We start from the raw sequence: 22,507 nt of genomic DNA, 5'->3' as shown, positions 1-22,507 counted from the left end.
AATTCCTTTCAGGAGGCTGAGAAATTCACCTTTTCTAAGTGGTCAGCCCCTGCTGTTTCCCATAGTAGCTACCAAGCAAACTCCAAAAGTGTTCATATTATGCCAGGAAATCCTACCTCCTCCACAGGAGCCAAAGAGTCTGGAACAATATTCAACATTTTTACTCCTCTAACTTTAGGAATTTTGCCAAAAGATGGAGTACTATTACTCAGACAACTCCTGCTTCAACTGCTTATCACTCTGCACAGTGATAACTGCAGTCAGCTAGCAAACTGGTCAGCCTACACAGCAACAAATATGCTCTTACCTATCATCATCTGCCACCTTATTGTCTCTGTCTTAACCTTTTTAATTTGGCCAGTTATATCTTGCTGTAGCCATTAAGTTAAAAACATTTATCTATAAATGCTGCCTGTTTGCACAGGTACACACAGACTGGCACCATGGTGCTCTCATCCCACGTTTTTCTGGTTTCATTTTTACACTAAGGCAGTGTATATCCATGAAAAATACTTATTATCCTTTTCCAGAGAACTGAAATTCCTGGAATATTTCTCATGAAATATACTTCTTCTATAAAATAAAGTTAATTTCACCATTAATTCTCTTCTTTCCACAAGGATGAAAGTTAAAATAAATTACCATAAGTCCAGGTAAATTAAAACCGTCACTGGTGCAGAATGAAATGGTCACAGGATTCCAGAAAAGCAGGATAAGCTGTTTGACTGATGGAAGCGGTTTTGTGTTCCCTTACTGCCATTTGGGGTCTTTTGCCTTCAGAGTGAGACTGGTATTTTTACACAGACAAGATACAGGAATGAAAACAATCTGCCATACCTGGAATATGGAACAGACAAGTGCCATACTGAGCAAGATCAGATATAGGCTGGTATCTACCTCAAAAGCAGTCCTGGAAATATCCACAAAATTGAATATATAGAAGAGGAAACTGCCTTGGTTAACATCACAGAATCCTCTCAACATACAGCTGGTAGAAGCAGCTCATCAAAAAGCACAGCTCATCTTGGCATGATCACACAGTTTCACCTAAGAAAGAAGCATTGAAGAAAACTTCCCTGAGTATGTCTTGATTCTGGCTCTACATCCATTTCACAAATATTCCTCAGAGTGATGCCACCAGTTTTAGAACAAAAGAAGAGGGTATTTAAAGAAAACAAGGTACAACTTCACCACTCCAGACACATGCACATTATTTGCCTGTTCAACATTCTTGTGTGAATTCCACACATGGATATTAATAGGAATTCTGTGTCAAAGCTTTCAGAGAGAGACTGTAGGAATTTGTAGGAGAAAGGAAAGCTAAAGACAGCCAACTAAAGATTCAATTTTATGTCTTAGATTTTCTTCAAAGATTCCAGATTTAGTCTTTTCTGGTTTTGTTTGCTTTGTTTTGATTATGCAGTCTAAACTGATGTAACTGTTCTTGCCATTTATTTCCATGATAAAACTAGGAGAAATAATTCATAGTAAGAACCTGCAAAAACTAGTCTGGTAACTGGATAATAGACGTATAACAGACATATAATATAAAAACACGTATTTTAAAGACCTTTCATGGATCACCACCTTTAAAACTCTGTTCTCCTACTGTATTTAAAAATCTCAAGTTAGTTAAAAAATCCTATTCAAATTATTTTAAGAGGAAAGAACCCAATCCAAGTGTAAAAGTAACCCCATTAAGTGTCTAAAGGTAGCTCTCCCACCTGTATCCCACCTGATACACAGCTAGCAGATGGAAAAATCAAATTATGGATTTATTCATTATACATTTGTAAAAGGACACTCATCACACAGTATTCCAGCAAGTCTCCATCTTTCAAATACTGTTCAGAGTGGGTGGAATGGTTGCTGCTAGACTTTTAAGATCCAGGTTTAAAACAAACTGCTGTATGTCCTCTAACACACTACAATCTCCATGACAATCTCTCTTCCGTAAAGCAATACCTTCATTTATTTCAAGGTTATTTGTTCCCTTGCTTACCTTTGCCTAGAAATTCATCTACTCAACAAAAGAAGAAACTTTTCCTAGGGAAACAGAATGGAAAAAAATAGCTGTTTAATATCCACTGGCACAAACGACAGTCCAAAACCCCATGCTTGTATCTCCAGGGATTTAGATTTATTGGCATCTTTACTAGCTGGGTCTTGGAAGCCTGCAAAGTTGGCCAGAAAGAACAGCGTGTATATATTGAGACAGAAAACTCTGTGAACGACAGACATTTTTCACTGATGAGTTCTGTTTTTCCAAGAGGATGGAGTGAAGAACTGTAAATAACATGTTGGGCAGAGGTTGAAAAAGTTATCTAGCTTTTTATAGGCAACTTTAAGACTTCATTGCTTACTGGGTTTCTGGTCTCAAGCCAATCACTATGAAAACTGCACTTGCACAGTTAACTCCTTGCTTACCTTTGGTCCCAGAGTTGGTATTAAGGTTGCATAAGAAACTGAGCACACATGAGAGCAAGTGAGAGAGAATGAGAGAACAAACTCCTCTGTACCTACTAAAAACATTCTTTAAACTGTTAGAAAATCAGTGGACAAGGGATGTATGAGTAGAAGTACATTAACTTTACAAATGGAAAAACAAAGGGCAAAGATGGAAAATGGCTTGTTACTGACAAAAGAACAATTATCAAGGGTAAAGTCAGAAAAGAAATCATTTAACTCTGACTGTACGGACAAGTTGGATCACACTTTCCTGCTTCCCCTTTCCCCAGTGGAGGCCATTTACCAAGTTAGACAAGAAAAACAACGGACATTAATATGATTACTTGACTAAAATATGATTTTTGAAAAGCTACCTTTTTCCACATAGAAACAGTCTGCCTATTTCAAACACAAAAACCTCAGTAAATTCAGTAAGTCAGAGTCACTAATCTCTCATACATTCAGTTTCATAAAATTGACTTTCAGTCATGGTTTGAGAAAAGGGCCAGGCTATCACCTTAGTATGCATTTTAATGAATCAACTTGTCCAAAATTTAAGTGTTCATTAAAAAAACAAAAAAAAACCCCACCCCAGTTTCTAGATTTGATGCAAAAATAACCTTGTAAATAAGAACTATATTTAACCAATGAAAATATGCTTTCCTGAATCTGCAGGCAGGTAAGACAATTATTTTTTTCAGTAGGAGTTCCTCTATTCTGTGGCTCAAGGAACATTCAATGATGGGTGCTGGAAGCATCATACCTGTAACATTATTTTGCTCTGCAGAAGATACAGTGAAGGAAAATGAAGAAAATTAGCAAAGACCAGAAAGGAAGAAAAACAAGAAAGAGGATGGGAAAACACTAATTTGTTTTCATTTTTCAGTCTTCCAAACTTTAGCTTGTACTGTAACCATAAAATATCTGCCATTTATACAGCTGACTGTATTTACAAATTAAGGCATATGATCATACAATCATTTGGCCCAGAAGGGACTCCTGGAGGGTTTTTCATTTATTCCTCAGCAGTTTTCCACACAAATATGCGTGGAAACACCAGAAATGTTTCCTCACACAGATGAAGAACAATAGCTTTATAATGCCATTATTTGGGAATGTAGGAAAAGCTATGAAATCCTTGTTAAAATTCCTGGGGCAGCAGCCAGGCAGGCAGTGTGTCAGCTCCAGCCCAACTCCGAGGCAGAGCAGCAAGGTCTCTTATCTCTGCCTAAGGAGAGCCTCGGCTCCCCCAGGCCCCTCTGCAGCAGAGGCTCCCCACAGCAGGTGCCTCCCGAGCACAGCCCAGCACTGCTGACACCACCAGTTCTGAACTGTCACATCATTTCCCAGAGTAGCTTGCTCTTCCCTAGCACAAGCAGAAAATACGTAGCAGAAAGATGTCTTTTACTGGAGAGCTGGCAGGAGGATCTGCATTACTGAACAGCCCTTTCACAAAGCAGAGCACTCGCTCGTGCTGGGCCTATTCCTGCCCAGGGAAAACACTGACATTTCATGGCTGTAATATGGCCATCCCCTGAAGAGATTAAAGACAATTCTATCCTCTAAAGTAGGTAGGGATTTAACCATCTCCTAACCAGATGTCCCTATCTACCTAAAATAAGCACAGAAAAGAAAAATAAGTAGTAGGAAAAAAAAATTAGACTATTATTATATGTTGTCATTATGGTATCATTACTATTTTGTTTAGTGCAACTACACAGTGTTAATGGTGGAGGTCACCTTTTCTAGACACTTTTTTTTTGCATATTATATGGTACTAAGTCTAATAACTCTCTTCAAGCATTACCTAGTCACTGAAATCAAAGTGTTGGGGTTTTTTTTAATGATTCCTTTATGGTTTCTGTTCCCTTGAGGTTGCCTAAAAATGGCATCCAAAACACTCAGAAGCAAGAATGACAAAACTGAGTAACTAAACCCTTCTGCTTCTGGGATATGACTTGTGATTTCTTTTTTTTGTTTTTTAATTTGAGTTGGCAACCCCTCATACTCATTTTCACAAAAGGTGTTAGAAGCACTAAAAAGACCAACATTTTTTTCAGAACCAATCCTGATCAAACTAAAACATAACCATTAATTTTCTTAGAGCCCCCCCATTAAACTCCAACTCTCACCATGCTGAGGGCACAATCTCAACTCAATGGATGCACAGTAAGTTTCATCAAGTTTTTTCCATTTTTCCCCAGTCTGATTTAAATGGCAGTAGTTTGGTCAGAAGGCTCATGTTCCACATAGCAGATGTCTAGGAGCTGGAAGCACATTTGCCAACCAAAAAGAGACACATCAACTATGAGCAGGAGGAGAGTAACTCAGATCTCTCACCAGCCAAGGACAGGAAGGAAAGCAGAGTGGTAAGATTTCTACAAAAGTGGCTTTAGTCTGCTGTTGCCTCCAGTTCCAAGTTTTTCAAGTACATGGCAGGAAACACTGAACCTTAGCTTTCAGTCAGGTTGTCTCAAGCAACCTTGAAGAGCTGCCCCTTGGCGTTGCATGCTGTTTGGGGGTTCTTCAAGCCAATATTAGTAGCAAACTCAGACTGGGCAGAACACACGTCTAAAATAGGTTCAGAGCATGGCTAAAGGATTTCCCTCTTCCCTTGGATGATACATAGCCAGTTACCTCTAACAGAGACATTAAATTCTGTAACTAATCTTTCATTTTAATCAAAGTCATGAGAATCCTTAATGCTGAGGTTACACTTCAGGAAATGGGAGAGAAACAAATGACGGCTGTATTGGATCAAAAGAAAATCCCATATATTCACTCAATGCCATATTTTTGACAGTGACCAGTAATGTATGTACAAAAACAACTGAGGCATAAAATGAAATTTCCTTGATAGAACAGCCCAGCTTCCAGGAGAGCTGAGGCATGTTGCCTTTTTGTCCTCTACATTGGGGACTTCATAAGAGCCTTTTCTACATCTCGAATTCACCTGTACAGCTCTGGTCACACAGAATCCCAAAACTGCACCCTGCTCTCCTTTTCAGAATTAGCTTTCCTCTTAAGACAGACAGATGTAACTCTCAGCCTGGAACACAGCTAAGGAAAGAACCTGCTACACAGAGAGTACCAGAGAAAGCTCCCACTGGTTAACACCATGATGTATAATAAGAACTACCTTTAGAAACTTGCAGCACCAAATTTAGACTTCAACTACTTAAGCGTCCAGAACTTGCCCTTCTGCTCAGCAGAGTCTCCTGCCAGTGCTCAGTCACACTTGGCACAAACAAAGGCAAAATAAAGGAAATCACTGCTGTCTTCAGCTTCAGGCTCTCAGTGGATGCCCCCACCTTAATTTGACCCTGCTTGCTCAGACCGCAGAATGAAGGGCTTTACACATACAGAAGAGAATTAACACACTGCATTGCTTTTGGAATTAAAAATAAAACAATTATCCATAACAGTTTGCAGCAAGACTTCAAGCACATCAACATCTACATTGTAGTATATAGGGTGCATGCACAGCTTTTGTCTGTGGGGAACAGTTACCAAAGATGGACATCAAGATCTTTATTACAATGGATTATTATTACCACAGATGATGTGCCAGGAAAATACAAATAGAGTATATTAAACCATATGGAGAATTTGCTGGTATGTGGAGCTCAACCACCAAAATGCTTCTTCCACAATCCCTACCCACCCACAGCCTGATGAATGCCCATCATCTGTGCACAAAGTTTAACTTTGTTTTATTAATAGAAGCATGAAATCTGGATATATAAGAAAGTGCCCTACTATATAAAGCAATATATTGAGATTTTTTTCTCCTGCTGAAATAATTTCTAATTTAGTTACTATAGAAACGATCCTGCAGCCATCCTCAAAAAAAAAAATCTCTGTATATATCTACACTCACACTGAGAAAAAGAAGAGGAGAAAAGTTGGAGTGTACCTGGACATGCAAGAGAGAAATGGCCAAACAAAACAGATTTGACAGTAGTTTATAGGAACACAGCTAAAACTCCTGAAAATCCAACAGCAATATTCATTCATACGATCATCATCACTAACAAAGCCATGGACATGCAAAAACCTCTGCTTGTAAAAAATCAGGGCCTTTCTTTTCTGCTTGGGAAACAATGCAGTAACACTATTTTTTCTCAGAACTGAAAAAGGGAAGTTCTGAGCATCCTGACATTATTCTAATACATCAAATGAGAAGAAATCAGGGCTAACTGAAAATGCCCTTTTTGCTCATTTAAGTCGCATATGAGTGACAGCTAACAAATTATACAACAGCCCGTGACACACAGATCCAGACCAACAGTTCTGCAGTAAAATTTAACAAGAGACAGCTTTACCCAGGTTTATTTCTTTTCATACAGTGCTGTCATAAACATTTCATAAATAATTCTACTAGGAGTATGCATGATTTATAAAATGTCTGGGAGGAGCTGCTAGCTTTCCCTCTTGTACTCTGTTGTTTGTACTTGTAAAATTGAGTCAGCTGTAATTTCAACAACCCTAAATCTTCTATACAAGAGATTAAAAACACCAGTGCTACTTGCTCCAGAAGAAAAAGGTATTCCAGTAGTAAAGTATCTACAGAAAACCACTGAGACATTCATTTAACTCTTTTGTATCATGACGGCTGAAGACTTCTCAAAATAAAACCAAATGCATTTCATGGAAGCAAATAAACACTTTAAGTGAAAGGTTTCTGTTGGAAATAGCCCTCGGGAACATAAAAATGATTAGAAAATCGTAAGGTTGGCCATTTAATTTCTAAGATTAGATGAGACTACTTTCGTAGAGTGCTAGAATTTGTGTTTTATCACCCGACTCTGTATGTGAAGACAGGAGCTGGGACAGTGGGCTGCACCACCATCTGTACAGGGGATGACACACCAGAATGTGCTCTGAGCACTGACCCAGATGGTGCAGCTCAGTCGATTCCCCACTGCCTGGCCGGGAGCTTTGCATGAGAACAGAATAGTTGTGGTTTAACCCAGGCAAGGTCAAGGCAGAGCTCAGAGGTTGTTTTCCAAGTTGTTCACAGATTTAGGTTTGTCCAATTCTGGAATGTCAGCTGACACCACTGGCTTTTTGTCATGGGCACTTGTAGCCCTTTCCCTCTCAGATCTGGATTTTCTCACTGTGCTATGTCTGTGTCATCTGTTCTGGATTAATGCCACATGCTTCACACAATGTTACTTGAAGAGGATTTTGAAAATATAGCTGGGTAGAAAATGAGACCACCAAAACATTTTATCATGCTAAACTCGTGCCTGTTACCAGGAAGACTAACCTACATGCATGCAGGAGTAAGTCAAGATGTCCCACAACTGAGACACTGGAGTTCATCTCCAAACCAAAACTTCTAAAGCCTGGAGACAGTGGTCTGCATGGAGGACTCCAGACTAACACTACCTTTGTATGTTGACAGACCCAAGTTCAAAATGAAAATATCATTTACAAATACCTTCTGCCTTTTCTAACAGCATTCCCAATATATTGCACTGGGCCAGCATATGAAGGTTGTCTTTTCTCTCAAAGCGTATCTAATTTCTGATTAAAGAAATCAATTATGGGAATTGTGGTTTTGTTGATTTACAAAATAGTACTATTATACTGCTGTCTAGTATCTATATTAGGACTTTTCATCCTTCAGAGTTTAAAAATATCAGTATGCAGAATAAGAAATAATTACGTTCTGAAATAATGCTAGAAAATTCCACCTAGGAATATAGTGGAATTTCTTTAAATTAAATTAGCTAGCATTAGCACTCAAAACCTAGACACAATTTGGGTCAACCATTGATCTCTCTTAATGTGGTAATTCACATTTTCAAGTAGAAACACTCCCTTATACACACCTCTCAGTTCCCTACTGCTCATCTTCCTCACACATTAAAACAATACTTTTGACACTTAACCCTGCAGTGATGAACAAGTCAGCCTTGGTCATGCAAAGTTCACACTTGGCTTGAAGCATGTTGAATAATTCCATTAATTTCTACAAGAACACTTGTGCTATGTGAATCTGAGTCAAAGCATCCACCAGTTTGAAGAGCTAATCACAGCAGGATTTTTGTAGGGTAAACTGGCAGACAGTGCAGGGAAATAACCAGCACAAAGCCACCAATTGTAGCCATCAATCAGGTCACAACTGTTTAGTCTACCCTATCAGGCTGTGCCCTGGTTTCAGCTGGGATAGAGTTAATTCCGTTCCTAGTAGCTGGTACAGTTCTGTGTTTTGGATTCAGTGCGAGAATAATGTTGATAACACACTGATGTTGTAGTTGTTGCTAAGCAGTGCTTACTCTAAATCAGCTTCCCAGGCTCTGCCAGTGAGGAAGTGCACAAGAAGCTGGGAGTGAGCATGGCCAGGAAAGCTGACTCGAACTGGCCAGAGGGTAGAATAGAGGTATGTATATAAACCAGTATAGAAACTGGGGGGGAGCTGGCTGGAAGGAGCTGGTTGCTGCTGAGGAACTGGTACATCAGTCAGCAGGTATTGAGCAGCTGTATTGTGCATCACTTGTTTTTCTGGGGTTTACTCCTCTCTATTTGTTATCTCCCTTTTCATTACTATTATGAGAATATTTTACTTTATTTCAGTTTTTTAACTTATCTTAGCCCATGGGCTTTACCTTTTTTCTGATTCTCCTCCCCATCCCATGGGGGGTGCGTGGTATTTAGTTGCTGGCTGACAGTACTTGTTAATCAAAACTTCTCTCCAGAAAGATGTATTGATATAGAAACCCTTTTTGCAGACTGATCCATGACTCCATTTTGAACCATTGTCAGTATTCCTTAGTTGTTTAACCCATGTGAGGGATTATAATCAGAGAAAAGCTTTTACCTTGTACTCAACAGAGGTTTGCAGAGGTGCTAATTAACACAACATACAGCAAAAATGAAGATAGATGTTAAAAGATATAAAACTGAAATAAATTTCACTATTACAATATTAAAACAGAAGTACTGGATGGGAAAGCAGAGACACAAAATCTTGTCACTGCCATCACAGGCAACCACATAACAGATACGGACTGTACTCAGCCCAGAATGACAAGCAGAGCGTCTCCAGGCTCTCACCACGCACCGCAAACCAGAATTGCTAAAGAACCCTATCACAAAAGAACAAAAGGCACAAAACCCTGGAACATACCACAGAAAAGCCAAAGATACCAAAGACAACAGCAGTGGGTAAGTAGCAATCACAGCAGGGAGTTTGATAGATGAACGCCTATGTAAGTCTCAGAAGTACTGTGTGTCCCATGTCAGTGAGAGACACAGACACCCCTGTGGCAGGTATCACAGACACAGGGACAGTCTCTGTGACAGTGCTGCTGCCTCACTGTGGGACTTGGAGATACTCTTTCTGCTGAGCCATGCTACAGAGAGGAGAACACAAGAAAACTCATTCCAACTAATTTCTTAGAGCAAATAGCACTATTTTTCCATCATGAGACGTGCAGGTTGAGTTGAGAAACAATAAACAAGAGGATAATTAAATGAACAAAATTAGAATTTTTAAAGAGGGCTCAGCCATCAAGTATATGGTAAAGGATGCATAACTGAAAAATGTTGGTGCTTCTCTCCCCCATGGTTCCAAGCTCATCAGAAATAATCCTTCTAGTGTGGTTCCCTTCAAGAGAGAGATATTCACCCAGTAAATATCCCTGTAATTCTCCTTTCCTTTAGCTGCTCATGGCTTGTTTAACATGCCTGTGTGGAATTTCACATCCCCAACCCCTTGCAAACCTTTCGAATGAGAAACAGGTGTTCCAGGGATGGCTGAGAAAGCACACTGTGTTTATCAGCTGTGTAAACTTACGTTGAAGAAGTTTGTCTTGTTCCTCTCACAGAAGAGGCCCTGTGCAGGCATGTGCTTCAGCTGCTGCCAGGGCACCCCGCTGCCCAGAAGCACGTCCCGGGCCCACTGCAGGTTCTGTGGACAAGAAAGGGCAGGTGAGTTGCAGGCAGGGGATGGAAATGCCACAAGGGTAAAACAAAGTACACATTTATTTATTAACCTGCAGTGGCTTTTCTCATTTTCCATGTAGCTGCTGTTCCAACAGTATTTGTTCTCCCCACACACTCTCCGGAAGCACCCCCAGCTCTTCCCTCAGGCCAGTTACCTGCAGGGAATACCTGCCAGAGCTGAGGCCTCGACCCTCAGGCTTAAACTGCAGCCTTCTTCTAGTGAGGTGGTGAATTCAGACCTTTTACCCATACCCAGCCATTGCCCTCCACGTAAGTTCACTTAACCTCCCTGGAAATTCCATGACTGTCATTAAACTCGGTTAATAGTGCTCAGTGAATTAACAAGAAAGTATCCGTAGGGGACTAAATGATAGATGACAACCAAAAATTGATAAAAGCACTATCACTCTAAGAGTTCCATGCATGAACTTCTCTTGTGTAGCTGAGAACTAGGGACAGCTGTTGGCTCCAGGCAGAATGTTAGCAACAGATGGGACAATTATTAATTGTAAGATTTCACCGATGGAAGCTTTGCTTTACTTCATTTTTTACTTCAGGGTTTGAAAGTGGCATTTGAGTCGCATTTGACCAGCTTTTGTATGGACAACTTCACAAGACAGGACATGAAAGAAAGAGGAAGATGTTTGGTTCACAGAGACAAATGAGAATGTTGGACTCTAGCTTGTGTTCTGTGGACTGGAAATACACTTCTGTGAGTCATAAATGTGATTAAATCACGTCCATGAAAGAAGCGTATTCCAGCTGTGATATCCTTTTTTTGTGTGTGTGTGTTGGGATTATTAGAAAAGTTCTTATCCCGTGTTCCAGATTATTTTTGTTTATGAGACTCTGGTGAAACAGTAAAAGCTCTGCTCAATCATCAGTGGCTTTGTCCTAATGACAGTAATCATGCAGAAATCTCCAATGTCTTACCAGAACTGGAGCATCCCCTCTGGCAATTATGGATTCATGTGCAAGGGAGCTGAACACTGGCAATGCTAACCAGACATTTACGGGTGTCAAAAGCCCTTCATTCAAAGAGCTCCTATAGGTACTTACACTGGACCTTCATGATTATAGTGTAGCATTAAGCAAATGGATTTGGATAGCTTTCTTTTGGTATGGAACAAATACATGCTCACTCATAAACATCACAAGGTACTTTCTGGCTGGTCACAGGAATCAATAAACTTAATTATTACCATTGAGTGTCAAATTTAATTAAGACTGAAGAAAGCAAAGTACGTAAACTCAGCTGCATACTAACTTTTTTCTACATAACTTCTTTTGTAGTATGTATTTCTCTAATCCTGTTAACCCTGAAAAATACTTGGAAATACATACAGAAGAAAATACAACACAAGAGAACTTAGAAAAATCTGGTCTTCCATGAAAGTCATCTTGTTTTGAATAAAATCAAAACTCAACAAAAATAAGCCTATTCTAACATCCAAGATCCAGGCACATAAAATGCTTTATTTTATGGTAATCATAGTCATCAGAAATGTAAATTAATTCCAAGTGTGAAAATGAAGTAAAACTCGCCTAATGTGTGGTAATCTGAATCTTACAGTTAAAACTATCACATAAAAATTCAAGGAAAACAAAACCCTTAAGAAAGTTACCATCCTACCACAAAGCTTAAATCTAAAATCCCAGTCTAATGAAATGTTAGCTATGGATGTATTCCCGAATCCAAGTTTTACAAGGGAAAGGTTAAGAGATCACTAATTGTAGCGTCATGCTCTGGTGCTGGGATGTGCTGTGCACATTACACTGACCATCCACAGGCATGTGTTTGGTACACATAATTCACAGGCTTTTATTGACCAAGATGATGGCAGTAACCCAGCTAGGAGGAGAAAAGATCATTCAGACAAATGGGGCAATTACACGGTAACTTCACACAATCAAAAATAATAGGAATAAAAGACATAGTTACAGATTTTCCACTACCCTTCTCCTTAAATCAGCATGATCGCTTATTCCCAGTAAATACGCCTGAGCAGGTCTCAACTCATTAGATTTCACAGAGTCTGCTCTGCTTGATTTTCAGCTGATGAAGTTATTAGGAGTAGGTGAAGGGATCCAGGACATAGCAAAAAGGATTTATTCTTCTTGGCGCACTGCTTGCCAGTCTGAAATGCTGGATTTGGCTGTCTGACTCAGGGCAATTATGAAATACTCTTTCCAGTTCAGCTGTTGCCTCCCACATCTTTATCACCCCAAGATTCAAAGACAAGATGACTGACAGGGTACAGTAACTTGCAAAAAAGCTGAAGTAGAAAATGAAAATCTCCTAGGGTCAACCAAGTAGAACTCTGAGTCACCTGGGATGGATACCCCTTAACTCAGAAGCACCTTTACCTACATTGGAAACTCCACAAAGTGTTTCGGAGAGGTGAACAAAACACTCCAGTATATTTTAATCCTTCTCTCTGTTTTCATTTACAGTCCATTAGAAGGCTTTGTCTCAAAAACCTCCTCCTACTCCTGCATCAAATAAAAGCAAAATAAAAAGACTACTGATTTGAAGGGTGGCCTTTTAAATGAACTGTTATTACCAAACTGTTTCTACTTGGTTACATCTATTATGCTTACAGATTGATTGTATCTAAGTATATATTAAGCCTACATACATATAATCTTGTAATTTTTACATGCATGTATTATGCCTAGTTTGACTAACTTGTCATGTCACTGACCTTACGTCACACCTAACATTAATATCCCCATTAAGGGCTCTGCTAATAACAGACATAATAGAACATACAAACTTAAAAACTCACACGAACAGTATTCGTGAGCAGATTCTTCCAGGATTTTTTATTTTGAGATTAAAAAAGGCATGTAAGTAAGCATTTTTATTTCCTGACAACCTGCGGGTTACAGATTATCAGACCAGTTCCACATTCTGATACATAAGGACCAGAAGGAAATACTTTTCACAAAGTTACACTGACAAACAGTATCTTGCCAAGTCCTAACTTCTCCTTCCAAACTGTGCCAACATTCATTTTGGAGATAAAAATCACAAAGGATGAAGACTTTACTTCAAGAAAATGTTAATGGGAAACTAAAACTACTGCCCAAACTGGCAGTGAAGTAACTTCTTAAAATTCATCCTTACTTCCCTGCACGTTTACTCTTAACTAAAACCAGCTATGTATAAATTTGCTCTGATAACAGACTAAAACAAAGAAAAATAGACTCCAAATATTAAGCTGGATTTTGCAGGGGAAAAAAAAACCCAACAGAACACGTAGCCAAACAAAATGTTCAGAATTTGGAAAGATGTTTAAAAAACTCATCAATTTGAGTTGACAGTTGCTCAACAACTATCTTCGCTTATCTCACAACAGCAAAACCAGGAAAACTGTAAAATGGGAGAAAACAGATTGCACATGGAAAACTTGTTTTTCTGTGCACTATGGAGACCTGCCAATCCTCTCCTTCTCCCAGCCAACCATGAATTTTGGCCATCAGTCTAAATTCTTCATGCAAATTCCTGGCGTTGGTATATAAATGCTGAATTTTCCAAGATGGTTATATGCATTTAAACATTGATTTCAGTTTTCTAAAATTTACCACTCTGCCCCCCAACAACACAACCTGATGTAATTTATCTCATTTTTTAAATCAGGCTTATCATGAGTATATGTAAGCATAATCCTTACTCCAGTTACTGCTGAAAATGCATAGATCCATTTTGTGTTTTAAGTTCATGCAGGAGTGTAACTTCCACTAAAGACATAGCAATACGCCATTAAAACACAGACATTTGACACTGCTCTACAAAAGAACCTGAATGAGTCAATAAAGAAAGAAAACGTAAACCCCATGTGAAAATATGTAGTATACATACATCAATAAGAAGATTTTTTCAAGTGGCTGTTCATTACGCACAGAAATAATAAAAAAGGACAGTAAAACCCAAAAATGCTCGTTGAAGCCAGTCTGGTAACTGCTAGGCTCAACCAGGCAGGATTCAGTTTTTCTGAGTTCCAAGAGGAAACAGATTTAGACAACAATGTGTATTTCACATAGAAATCCATCACTGAGTTGATATTTATATAAGGAGAGAGATATGAAAAGTAAAAGAGAAAGCTTCATCAGGGAAAAATAATAGAAGAAAATATTTTGCAAGTAGTTCCTCAGGCAAGGGCATGCTATTTGAACCAATAAATTGAAAACAGGCAGCTTTTTTTGTTGAATGTTGATACAAAATCTTGTCAGCAACAGTAATGACAGATTGCAGAAATCTATGGCTCCTATTCATTATTAGCTCCATGGAAAAATTAACAACTGTTACATACAAACAGTGTAAGAATGTTTTCAAAACAAGCTCTCTATAGAAAAGGGTAATATTTTGCTGGATAATCACCGTACAGACAAATGGAATATTCATCACCTTCCAGTAGGTTGGTAAGACATGCTTGTGTTCACTTTGCAGTGACACTGGTGATGTGTTTTCTACCACGAGGCCAGGGGTACAATTTGTGTTCCTACCCTATTGTTCAAATAAGCTTCAGTACTGGTGGGGAAGAAAATTCAGGAAGCCATGCAGAGCAGCATATGACCAAATACAAGACTTCAAAATATAAAATCTGGGAATTCGAACCTTAATTATGACAATTAGTAAAATAACACTGATAATTTCAATAATTTCAATGTACTACTCCTACACATTTTACTAACAAAGACCCAGGATACCCAGAAAGTTTGTCTGTGTCACATGCTGTGTTTACACAATACTGATTAATTTCTGCTTCTAAGTCACTTTTCAGTCCACTTACCCAGTAAAATAAATAATTGCTGTCATTTTTATGAGAACATCTTAATTTATGTGACATATCTAAAATGTAATTCTCTGCTGAATGACAGAAAATTACTTTGTTCAGTAATAAAAGAAGAAATTTTCTCCTTAACTGACCTCACACACAAGTCAGGCAATCTAGGAGCTGAAGACTTCCCAAAGTGTAGTTTCATTCCAAACTGCATTGAACAAGCTTATCTGCTGTATTTTAACACTGAGACTTCTGAACTAGTCCCAGCTTGTTTGCTTGGGCAGTGAATGCGGCTGCTGTGGCAGCTCAGTGCTCACCTTGTGAGTTTTGCTGTAGGTGTACAGGTAGGCCAGTCTGTAGAGGCTCTTGTAGTGCTGGGGGAAGCGGCTGAGGCACAGGCAGAACGAGGAAATGCACTGCTCCGTCAGGAACTTGCGCTGCTCCTCCAGGTCTGCGGGGAGACCGTGAGGAAATTCAGATGCATCGTCTCCACAAGGGTCAGCTTTCTTTTTGCAGTCCCACTGTGAGGGTGGGGGGATGGCAGCTTTGAGGGGATTGCCAGAAGCAGACTGAGGATCCACCACCAGTTTTTGGCCAGTAGGCTCAGCAGGATTGTAAGATTCTGAGCTCTCCAGCAGCTCTTCTGACTTTCCTGCAGCTGGAACAGTTGAGAAAAGTGACAATGAAAAGTGACAGTGAAATTGCCATTTCCGAATGGTAAATGACATACAGAAAATGACAAAAATTAAATATGACAAAAGGTAATCCTTTTCTTCATTAAAGCATAGGCAGAAATAGTGAAAAAAAAATTATGACTATTTGTGATGTTCATTGAATAAATAATCTGCAACTCATTGACAGAGCCACACAGTGATACCTCCATTGTCTTCATCTGGGTTTTATCCTGAGCAATAGTATGAATTCAGCACACCTTACACAATGCAGGATTCTACCTGTTCTTGGAAGACTGAGGAGGAGGAGAAAAAAAAGCCAAAAAATAGAAGAGTAAATTAAGTAAAATTTTTTTGCAAAGAAAAGAAGAAAGAACAGAAAATTAAAGCTCCCTTCTCAAGGGAAATGTATTATTCTTAATAGTCTGCCTAGAAGAACACAATTCCAGAACACAATACGGGCTCGGACAGAATAATCAGCAGTGGCTCACCTGGTCTTCTGCATAACGTAGGACCTACAGTTCCATGTAAATATTTTTGTGATTAACTTGCTAATTTATAATTCAATTGACCCATCTTTTGTTGAAGGATACCAAATCTTACTTCAGAAAACACGTGTTACAGTGGGAGCTTCCATATTTCCTGCCAGCTAATCATTATTGCTGGAAACACACATGCTACATGCAGATTAATTTCTTTAACTTTGATTTTTAGTCATGGAAGTTTACAATGTCTTTGTCTTTGCTAGGATAAAGAGCCTCTTACATTAGATCTTATCTCCCAGCAGAGAGTGTAGAGATACACTAAAGCGTACTTCATTCTCAAGTATAAAGCTACTCCATAACTTTTTCTATAATAAGGCTGAACTTTTGAACAAACATGCTTTACAAAACTCACATTTTTCAAAATTTGCTTGCCTCATGTCTGTATCCATTATAATTTCACTGTACAGGTAGCTTTATGGAAAACAACATCTGTTCTAATAAACACCAGTAAATTAAGAATGCATTTGATGTTTTTTCTGACAGATAAATTATGACAATAACACAACTCACTGCAAGCCTGAAAAAGAGCCATGTTTTTAGTCTATTAGCCAAAAGACTACTGGATTTAGTGATTATGGAAGTACTATTTTACAAAACTAGGAACTGGCATCTACTGCAGCATGTTAATGCAAACACACCACAGGCTTCTCTAGATTAGGCAAGACTGAAGTAAAATATTTTTAAAAACAAGAAACCAAGGTAATACGAGTCTGCAAACAAAAAGATGACTGCTTGGCACTTGTTCCTAGTGAGATCAGGGAAGTGATTCAGGACTATCCATATAGCATGGTTTCTATATCTCTGAAATAGGGAAAGTGTGAACTAAAGATTTAGAAAGAAAAAAAGATTTAGCATCCCACAAAAAGCCACAGTCTGGAAAGGTGGACAAAATTTAGACACTGGTTTTGTTTGTCTTTCCCTGTTGAAGTCCAGTCTTTTTATCTACTGCCACATCCAACTGTACAAACATCAGACAAAGGGAAATTCCAGCTAATGGATTTTGAAACAATTTTTCCAGTGGAATACAGAACGCTTAGTACTATTATATACGGAAAAATCTGGTAGAAAGCAATTCTAGTTCTCCACTGGAATGAAGTATACAATGGAATAAAGCATCTAATTCTACTGCTTCTGCTCTTCTCTGTAATGAATATTAAGCTGCTACTGGCACAGCACAAAAAGGACATCTATTCCTGGGAAAAGTAAAAAAAGTCTTGTTTGAGACTATATTCAAATAACTACTCCTTAAATTATTTAGAGATTTGAAACACTGAAGAAAAAGCAAATAATTGCCTAAAAGAAGGCAAGTCAGTCCAAGGGACACCACAGACAGCAGTTTATCTTTATTCTTTTCTTTATAAGATTTAACAGATAGAACAAATTGGGTTGGTGGCCACATAAGTGAGGCACAGTTCCAAATTTAAGCTACACACATACAGGCAGCAATGATACCTAGTTAAAATTCTTAGTCACATTGCAGCATATTTCAGTGCATCTGCAAGCCAGGAGAAACATTTTAATGAGACTATTCCAGCTGACATTATCTATTAAATCAGGCATACCCTTTTCCTCTGTAGATCCCAGGGTGTCTTTGCTGAGCATCAGTGGATCAGCACAGGTAGTAGAAATTCTCTTCTCTGTGTAAGTCTTCTTCAGGCTGTCTTGAGAACTGGCAGGCTCATTAAACATATCCTGTGTGGAACTGGAGTCAGACAGCACTGCTCCAGTGCTATCCTGACTCCGCTCTGCAAAAGAAATAAAGAAGGAATGCACCACTTCATACTCTTCAAGCTGTTACTCTTGGTAACAGCCACACAAAACTGCAGCCACTCTGCAAACTCTTACAACCGCAATATAAGATCCCTAACCACCACCAAAAAAAGGTATTTAATTCTCACCACATTTCTTCCTAGAATATAATCCTGGAACTTGATTCAAAAGCAATAAAGCTCAACTTTCAAAAGCAGTCAGACTGAGGACACAATATTTCAGCTTGTATGGCCCTGTAAAATTTCCCAGGTTTACTGTACCATTTGCCTTGAAAAGCACCCAGTATAATTATGAACCTGACACAAGCAAAGTTCAATTGACAAGAAAAAACCATGAAGAACAATACTGGTAAAAATTACTCACAAAGGAAAGAAAAATCAGTACAATTAGAGGGCAAAGACTTAACAGGAATGATCTCTGATGCCAACTCTCCTGCAGGTGTAAGATGCTATTCAACAAACATTCTGAAAGGTGATTTGATATGGCAAATAAACAACACACCAAAGAACTAGGCCTAACACAGACAGGAAAACTGGACTTCAAGGCAGTAGACAGAAGAATAGGAGAAGTGACTTTACCTTGACAGAGTGGAGCAGTGGCTGCTGACTACAGTACAGTCACAACTAAGTTGTTAATCTGCTCAGGAACGGGCATCATGATTTTATCATGGGGGATAAAACACACCTCAGAACAGGCAAGTGAAAACCTCCCACTCATGTCTGAAACCTGCCTGATATAACCCAAGTTCTTTTACATCAAGGGTTATCAGAGGCAACCCTGCATGACTAAAGAACACAGCTTAGTCTCTCTGACAGAAAGAGGCCTGCACATTCCCACTGAGATGGGAAACTGGCATTTCTCCATAATATTGTGCCAACACAATTCAGTGTTCAATACAAAATTCCAATACAGGCAATTCCCTTTAAATCTGGAGTCCACAAGAATTATTTCAAATTTCTTCTTAAGATACTGATACTTGATTCTGTGATCTAGTTAAAGATGTCCCTGCTCATTGCAGGGGTGTGGGACTAGATATCTTTAAAGGTCTGTTCCAAACCAAACCACTTTATGATTCCATACAGAAATGGAATAACCAGAAGGGGGTTACATCCATTGTCTAGGTAGTTCCACTGCACCCCAATTCATTAATTTTACTGATAAGATCAAGAAAGAAAATTAACAAAGCAAAAGTCCTTGCTTTGAGATGAGTGGATAATTTAATTAAATTTCTTTTGTTCCATCTGAATTGCACTTGTTCAGGAGAGAGCTACGGGTCTCCTATGAATTTATTTTATCAAGATAAATCCCTCTGCAAACCTTCAGCTTGCAGATCAGGTTCTGCTTATTAGGATTCCAATGAATTTAAACCAAATTTGATGCACTCCGTAGGCTTTTCACTACCACACAAAGAAAACCTTCCCCTTCAGTGAACAGATCTTAATAAAACTGTATCTTGAAAAAGAATGGGGGGAACAGTATTTGCTTCCTAATTGGAAGCTATACAGTTGGTTAATGATGACAAGTTTTATACAGAAAGAATATAATTATAAAGAATTGGAAGAGAAGGATTCTGAAGAGAGGTCAGTCAAGCTTTAAATGACTCATTTATAAAGCTTTAATAACTTTCTGTGGTACAAATCGATACTATTGAACTCCCAGTTGACATCAGGAAAACCATTTACAGTAGCTCCCTTGATATTTTTTTAAAAGAAGTTTCTGTATCTGTGGCAAAGAGGCTGAGTTACTCATCTAGGGAAAAAAAAATTGCAAATTTCCAGATGTTGCCACAAGCCTGCAGGTCAGTTCTGATGTGTGGGTTATGACAGATGAAGCATTAGAATGTAAATCAAGAAGTGCCAGACCAATATGCGAGGGTGAGATCAGATCACTAGGAAATTGCAATAACTTTTCATCATGCGAAGATAGACAATGATTCAACACATTAAATTTCAAATGTATACACGAGCTTTTCCTTATGGGAACAAAAGTAAATACCTCCTTACAATGAGCTAACTATTTCAATTTGAAATTTCTGCTTAAATGAGTGTGGGTCTAGGAAGGGATGTTCATTCCCCTTTTCTTTCAATACATTAACTATATTCAAAAAATAATGATATTAACATTGGGCTCCTTAATCACTAAAAACCAGAGGAAGATGACTATTGAGACAACTTTCTATTATATTAGATATTCCTTGAATGCAGCAGATGCATTCAAACTAAGTGAGCCAGATGGAAAACCCTGGAGTATTCCAGAAATTAGCAGCAGCCACCAGTTATTAGTATTAATTTCTCAGAAATCACAGAGGATGGGTATAGTCCCAGGGAATGTAAAACAAAGCATAGTACTCATCTTTACAAAGGATGAAAAGTCAAAGCTGTGAGCCAGCCAGCCTTCATTTTCCACAGAATTATTTGAGCATAAATAAATAAATCCTTCTACAAGCACCTCAAAGATAACACGATCAGGAGCAGAAAATGTGTCAGTGGATCCCAGCACACACATTCACATGTGCTGGTAAAGAATTTGTGTTCTCAAACCAGAACTGGCCAAAGTGTCAGGCTAGTCTAAACACACTTCAGCAAAGCAGCACTCTTCAGTGTGCAATCAGTAACTTCACAGAAAAATTATGTATGTCTTCCTGTTCTACTGAGCACTAATGAAAATTAAACTTAATTATGGTGTCTGTATTTGGGACCCACATTTTAAAAAAGACACTGAAGTAAGGAAAATTAATTCAGAGGAGAGGATAAAAAATGAGAGATTAATGAGATGACATATGAAAATTACCAGGAGAATTGGACTTATTTATCTTAAAAAAGATGAGGGAGAATTTCCAAATACATATGATTAACCAAAATAAAAATACAATAATTGCTGTTCATATTCATTCAGTACAGTGAAAAAGGCAATAGGTTTTAATTGCAGCAAGAAAATCTACTCTTTTTTTCCCTCATCTCTATCTTAACTGCTACATACAGTTAGAAAATAGCATAGTGAACCTATAGAATCACTGTAGGCTTTTGAAGAAACGCAGACAAATAGTCATCATTTGTTAGGTTACCCAAGATGTTCCTTAATATAATAAAAAGCTCTGTCAAAACCTAAATACTGCAGTATGTAATGCAAAACTTGTGGCAACTGAACCAACTCACATCCTAACCCTGGTTTTCTAAAAAGAAAAGAAAATGGCACGTTTTATACATGAAAGTACTATTCTCTTCTAGCCTAACTCCCAAATACAGCTCTTTTTTATAAATACATATATGTTAGATGGACACATAGCACATATTTTTACATTTGTTGTGCTATGAAGCTTTTCCTTCATCTGTTAAGAGCTGACTGTAGTTGAGAGTCATTTGTGTTACTCAACCTACATGCCAGACTGCAGTGTGTGAGGCATGAGAATGAATTCCAAATTCCCAACTGCGATCAACACCTGCCCTTTTGAATGACACAAATCCATGGAGAACATCAGTCCTTTTTAATAATTTCTGCTATAATTAAAGAAAATTTAATGCAACCCAGTGTAATTTAAGAGTTAAAAAATTACTGGGTTTTATATTTTGTTTACCTAAGTTTCCCCACCCAGCAATAGCAGTAAGGCAAGCTTTTCCAAAAAAGGTAGGGTGGTCCCTTGTTGTAAGAGACTGGTAAATCAAGGACTAAATATTCTTTTGAGGCCCCTCCCTGTAAAGTTTCCTATTACTTCAAAAGCTAAGATAAAAATACAGCTGGGTATTAATGTCCCAAAATTATTATCTGTAGCAGAAATGAAGAGACTAGGGAGAAGTTCTACTAAATTGTGCATGAGTAACTGTAACAATATTCCTATGAAAAACATGGTCTGATAGTAGATGTCTCTCCTTGGTATTATTATATTTTGTTTCATTACTTCATTGCATCATTCCCAAGTTTTAGGAAGATTTCAAACAACCTGAAATCTCTATTTGCTGTAAATTTAAGTATTTCCTGTTTATCTCTAAAAATTTCAGAAAATGGCACTTGAAAGCAAGTTTTTTTTTACCTGATTTCTCATAATGGACTCAACTTGTGATATTTCATTTCAAATCTATGTCAGATTACATCACGTACTCTGTCAACGGGTGAAAAAGAGCAGCTTTGGACAGGAGATGTAAGAAGGTCAAAAGAAGAATCTTGTTAACTTTCCAAGACATTAGTAAAAAAATACTAATTATTATCAGAAAGATGTCATTGGGAAGAAAGAACTTGTATATTCACCTGTACTGCCAAGACCTTAATTGTATCATGCTGAGGTCCTGTCAGTCACATGGATGATTAAATCACTACCATTACTGAAACGCATCTG

The 22,507-nt window shown here is 38.3% G+C and overlaps 1 protein-coding gene and 1 long non-coding RNA gene across 8 annotated transcripts in view; one reads left to right on the top strand and one right to left on the bottom strand.

The window, feature by feature from the left end:
- The window catches only part of CABIN1 (calcineurin binding protein 1), a 107,847-nt gene that overhangs the window by 50,419 nt on the left and 34,921 nt on the right, over positions 1 to 22,507 (bottom strand). For 5 of the 6 annotated variants that reach the window (XM_042015235.1, XM_042015238.1, XM_042015237.1 and 2 more), the window contains exons 28-30: positions 17,970 to 18,152; positions 15,509 to 15,858; positions 10,256 to 10,369 (exon numbers count right to left, since the gene is read on the bottom strand). In XM_042015235.1, coding sequence (XP_041871169.1) covers positions 10,256 to 10,369; positions 15,509 to 15,858; positions 17,970 to 18,152 — 647 coding nt within the window. The remainder of the gene's footprint in view (positions 1 to 10,255; positions 10,370 to 15,508; positions 15,859 to 17,969; positions 18,153 to 22,507) is intronic. The other variant, XM_042015236.1, reaches the window with a different exon arrangement.
- Positions 10,302 to 11,160, top strand: LOC121658370. 2 transcript variants are annotated; one of them, XR_006013939.1, is made up of 3 exons: positions 10,302 to 10,389; positions 10,485 to 10,674; positions 10,962 to 11,160. It is a non-coding gene; the product is annotated as an uncharacterized LOC121658370 (long non-coding RNA). The 2 variants fall into 2 exon arrangements; XR_006013938.1 differs by lacking the exon at positions 10,485 to 10,674.

Source organism: Corvus kubaryi, unplaced genomic scaffold (assembly GCF_017639235.1).
Source record: "Corvus kubaryi isolate FWS band 111438036 unplaced genomic scaffold, C.kubaryi_AGA036_p1.0 split3-37173, whole genome shotgun sequence".
Lineage (NCBI taxonomy): Eukaryota > Metazoa > Chordata > Aves > Passeriformes > Corvidae > Corvus > Corvus kubaryi.
Note: the sequence above shows the minus strand (reverse complement) of the source record. Positions and strands in the feature narration are given on the sequence as shown.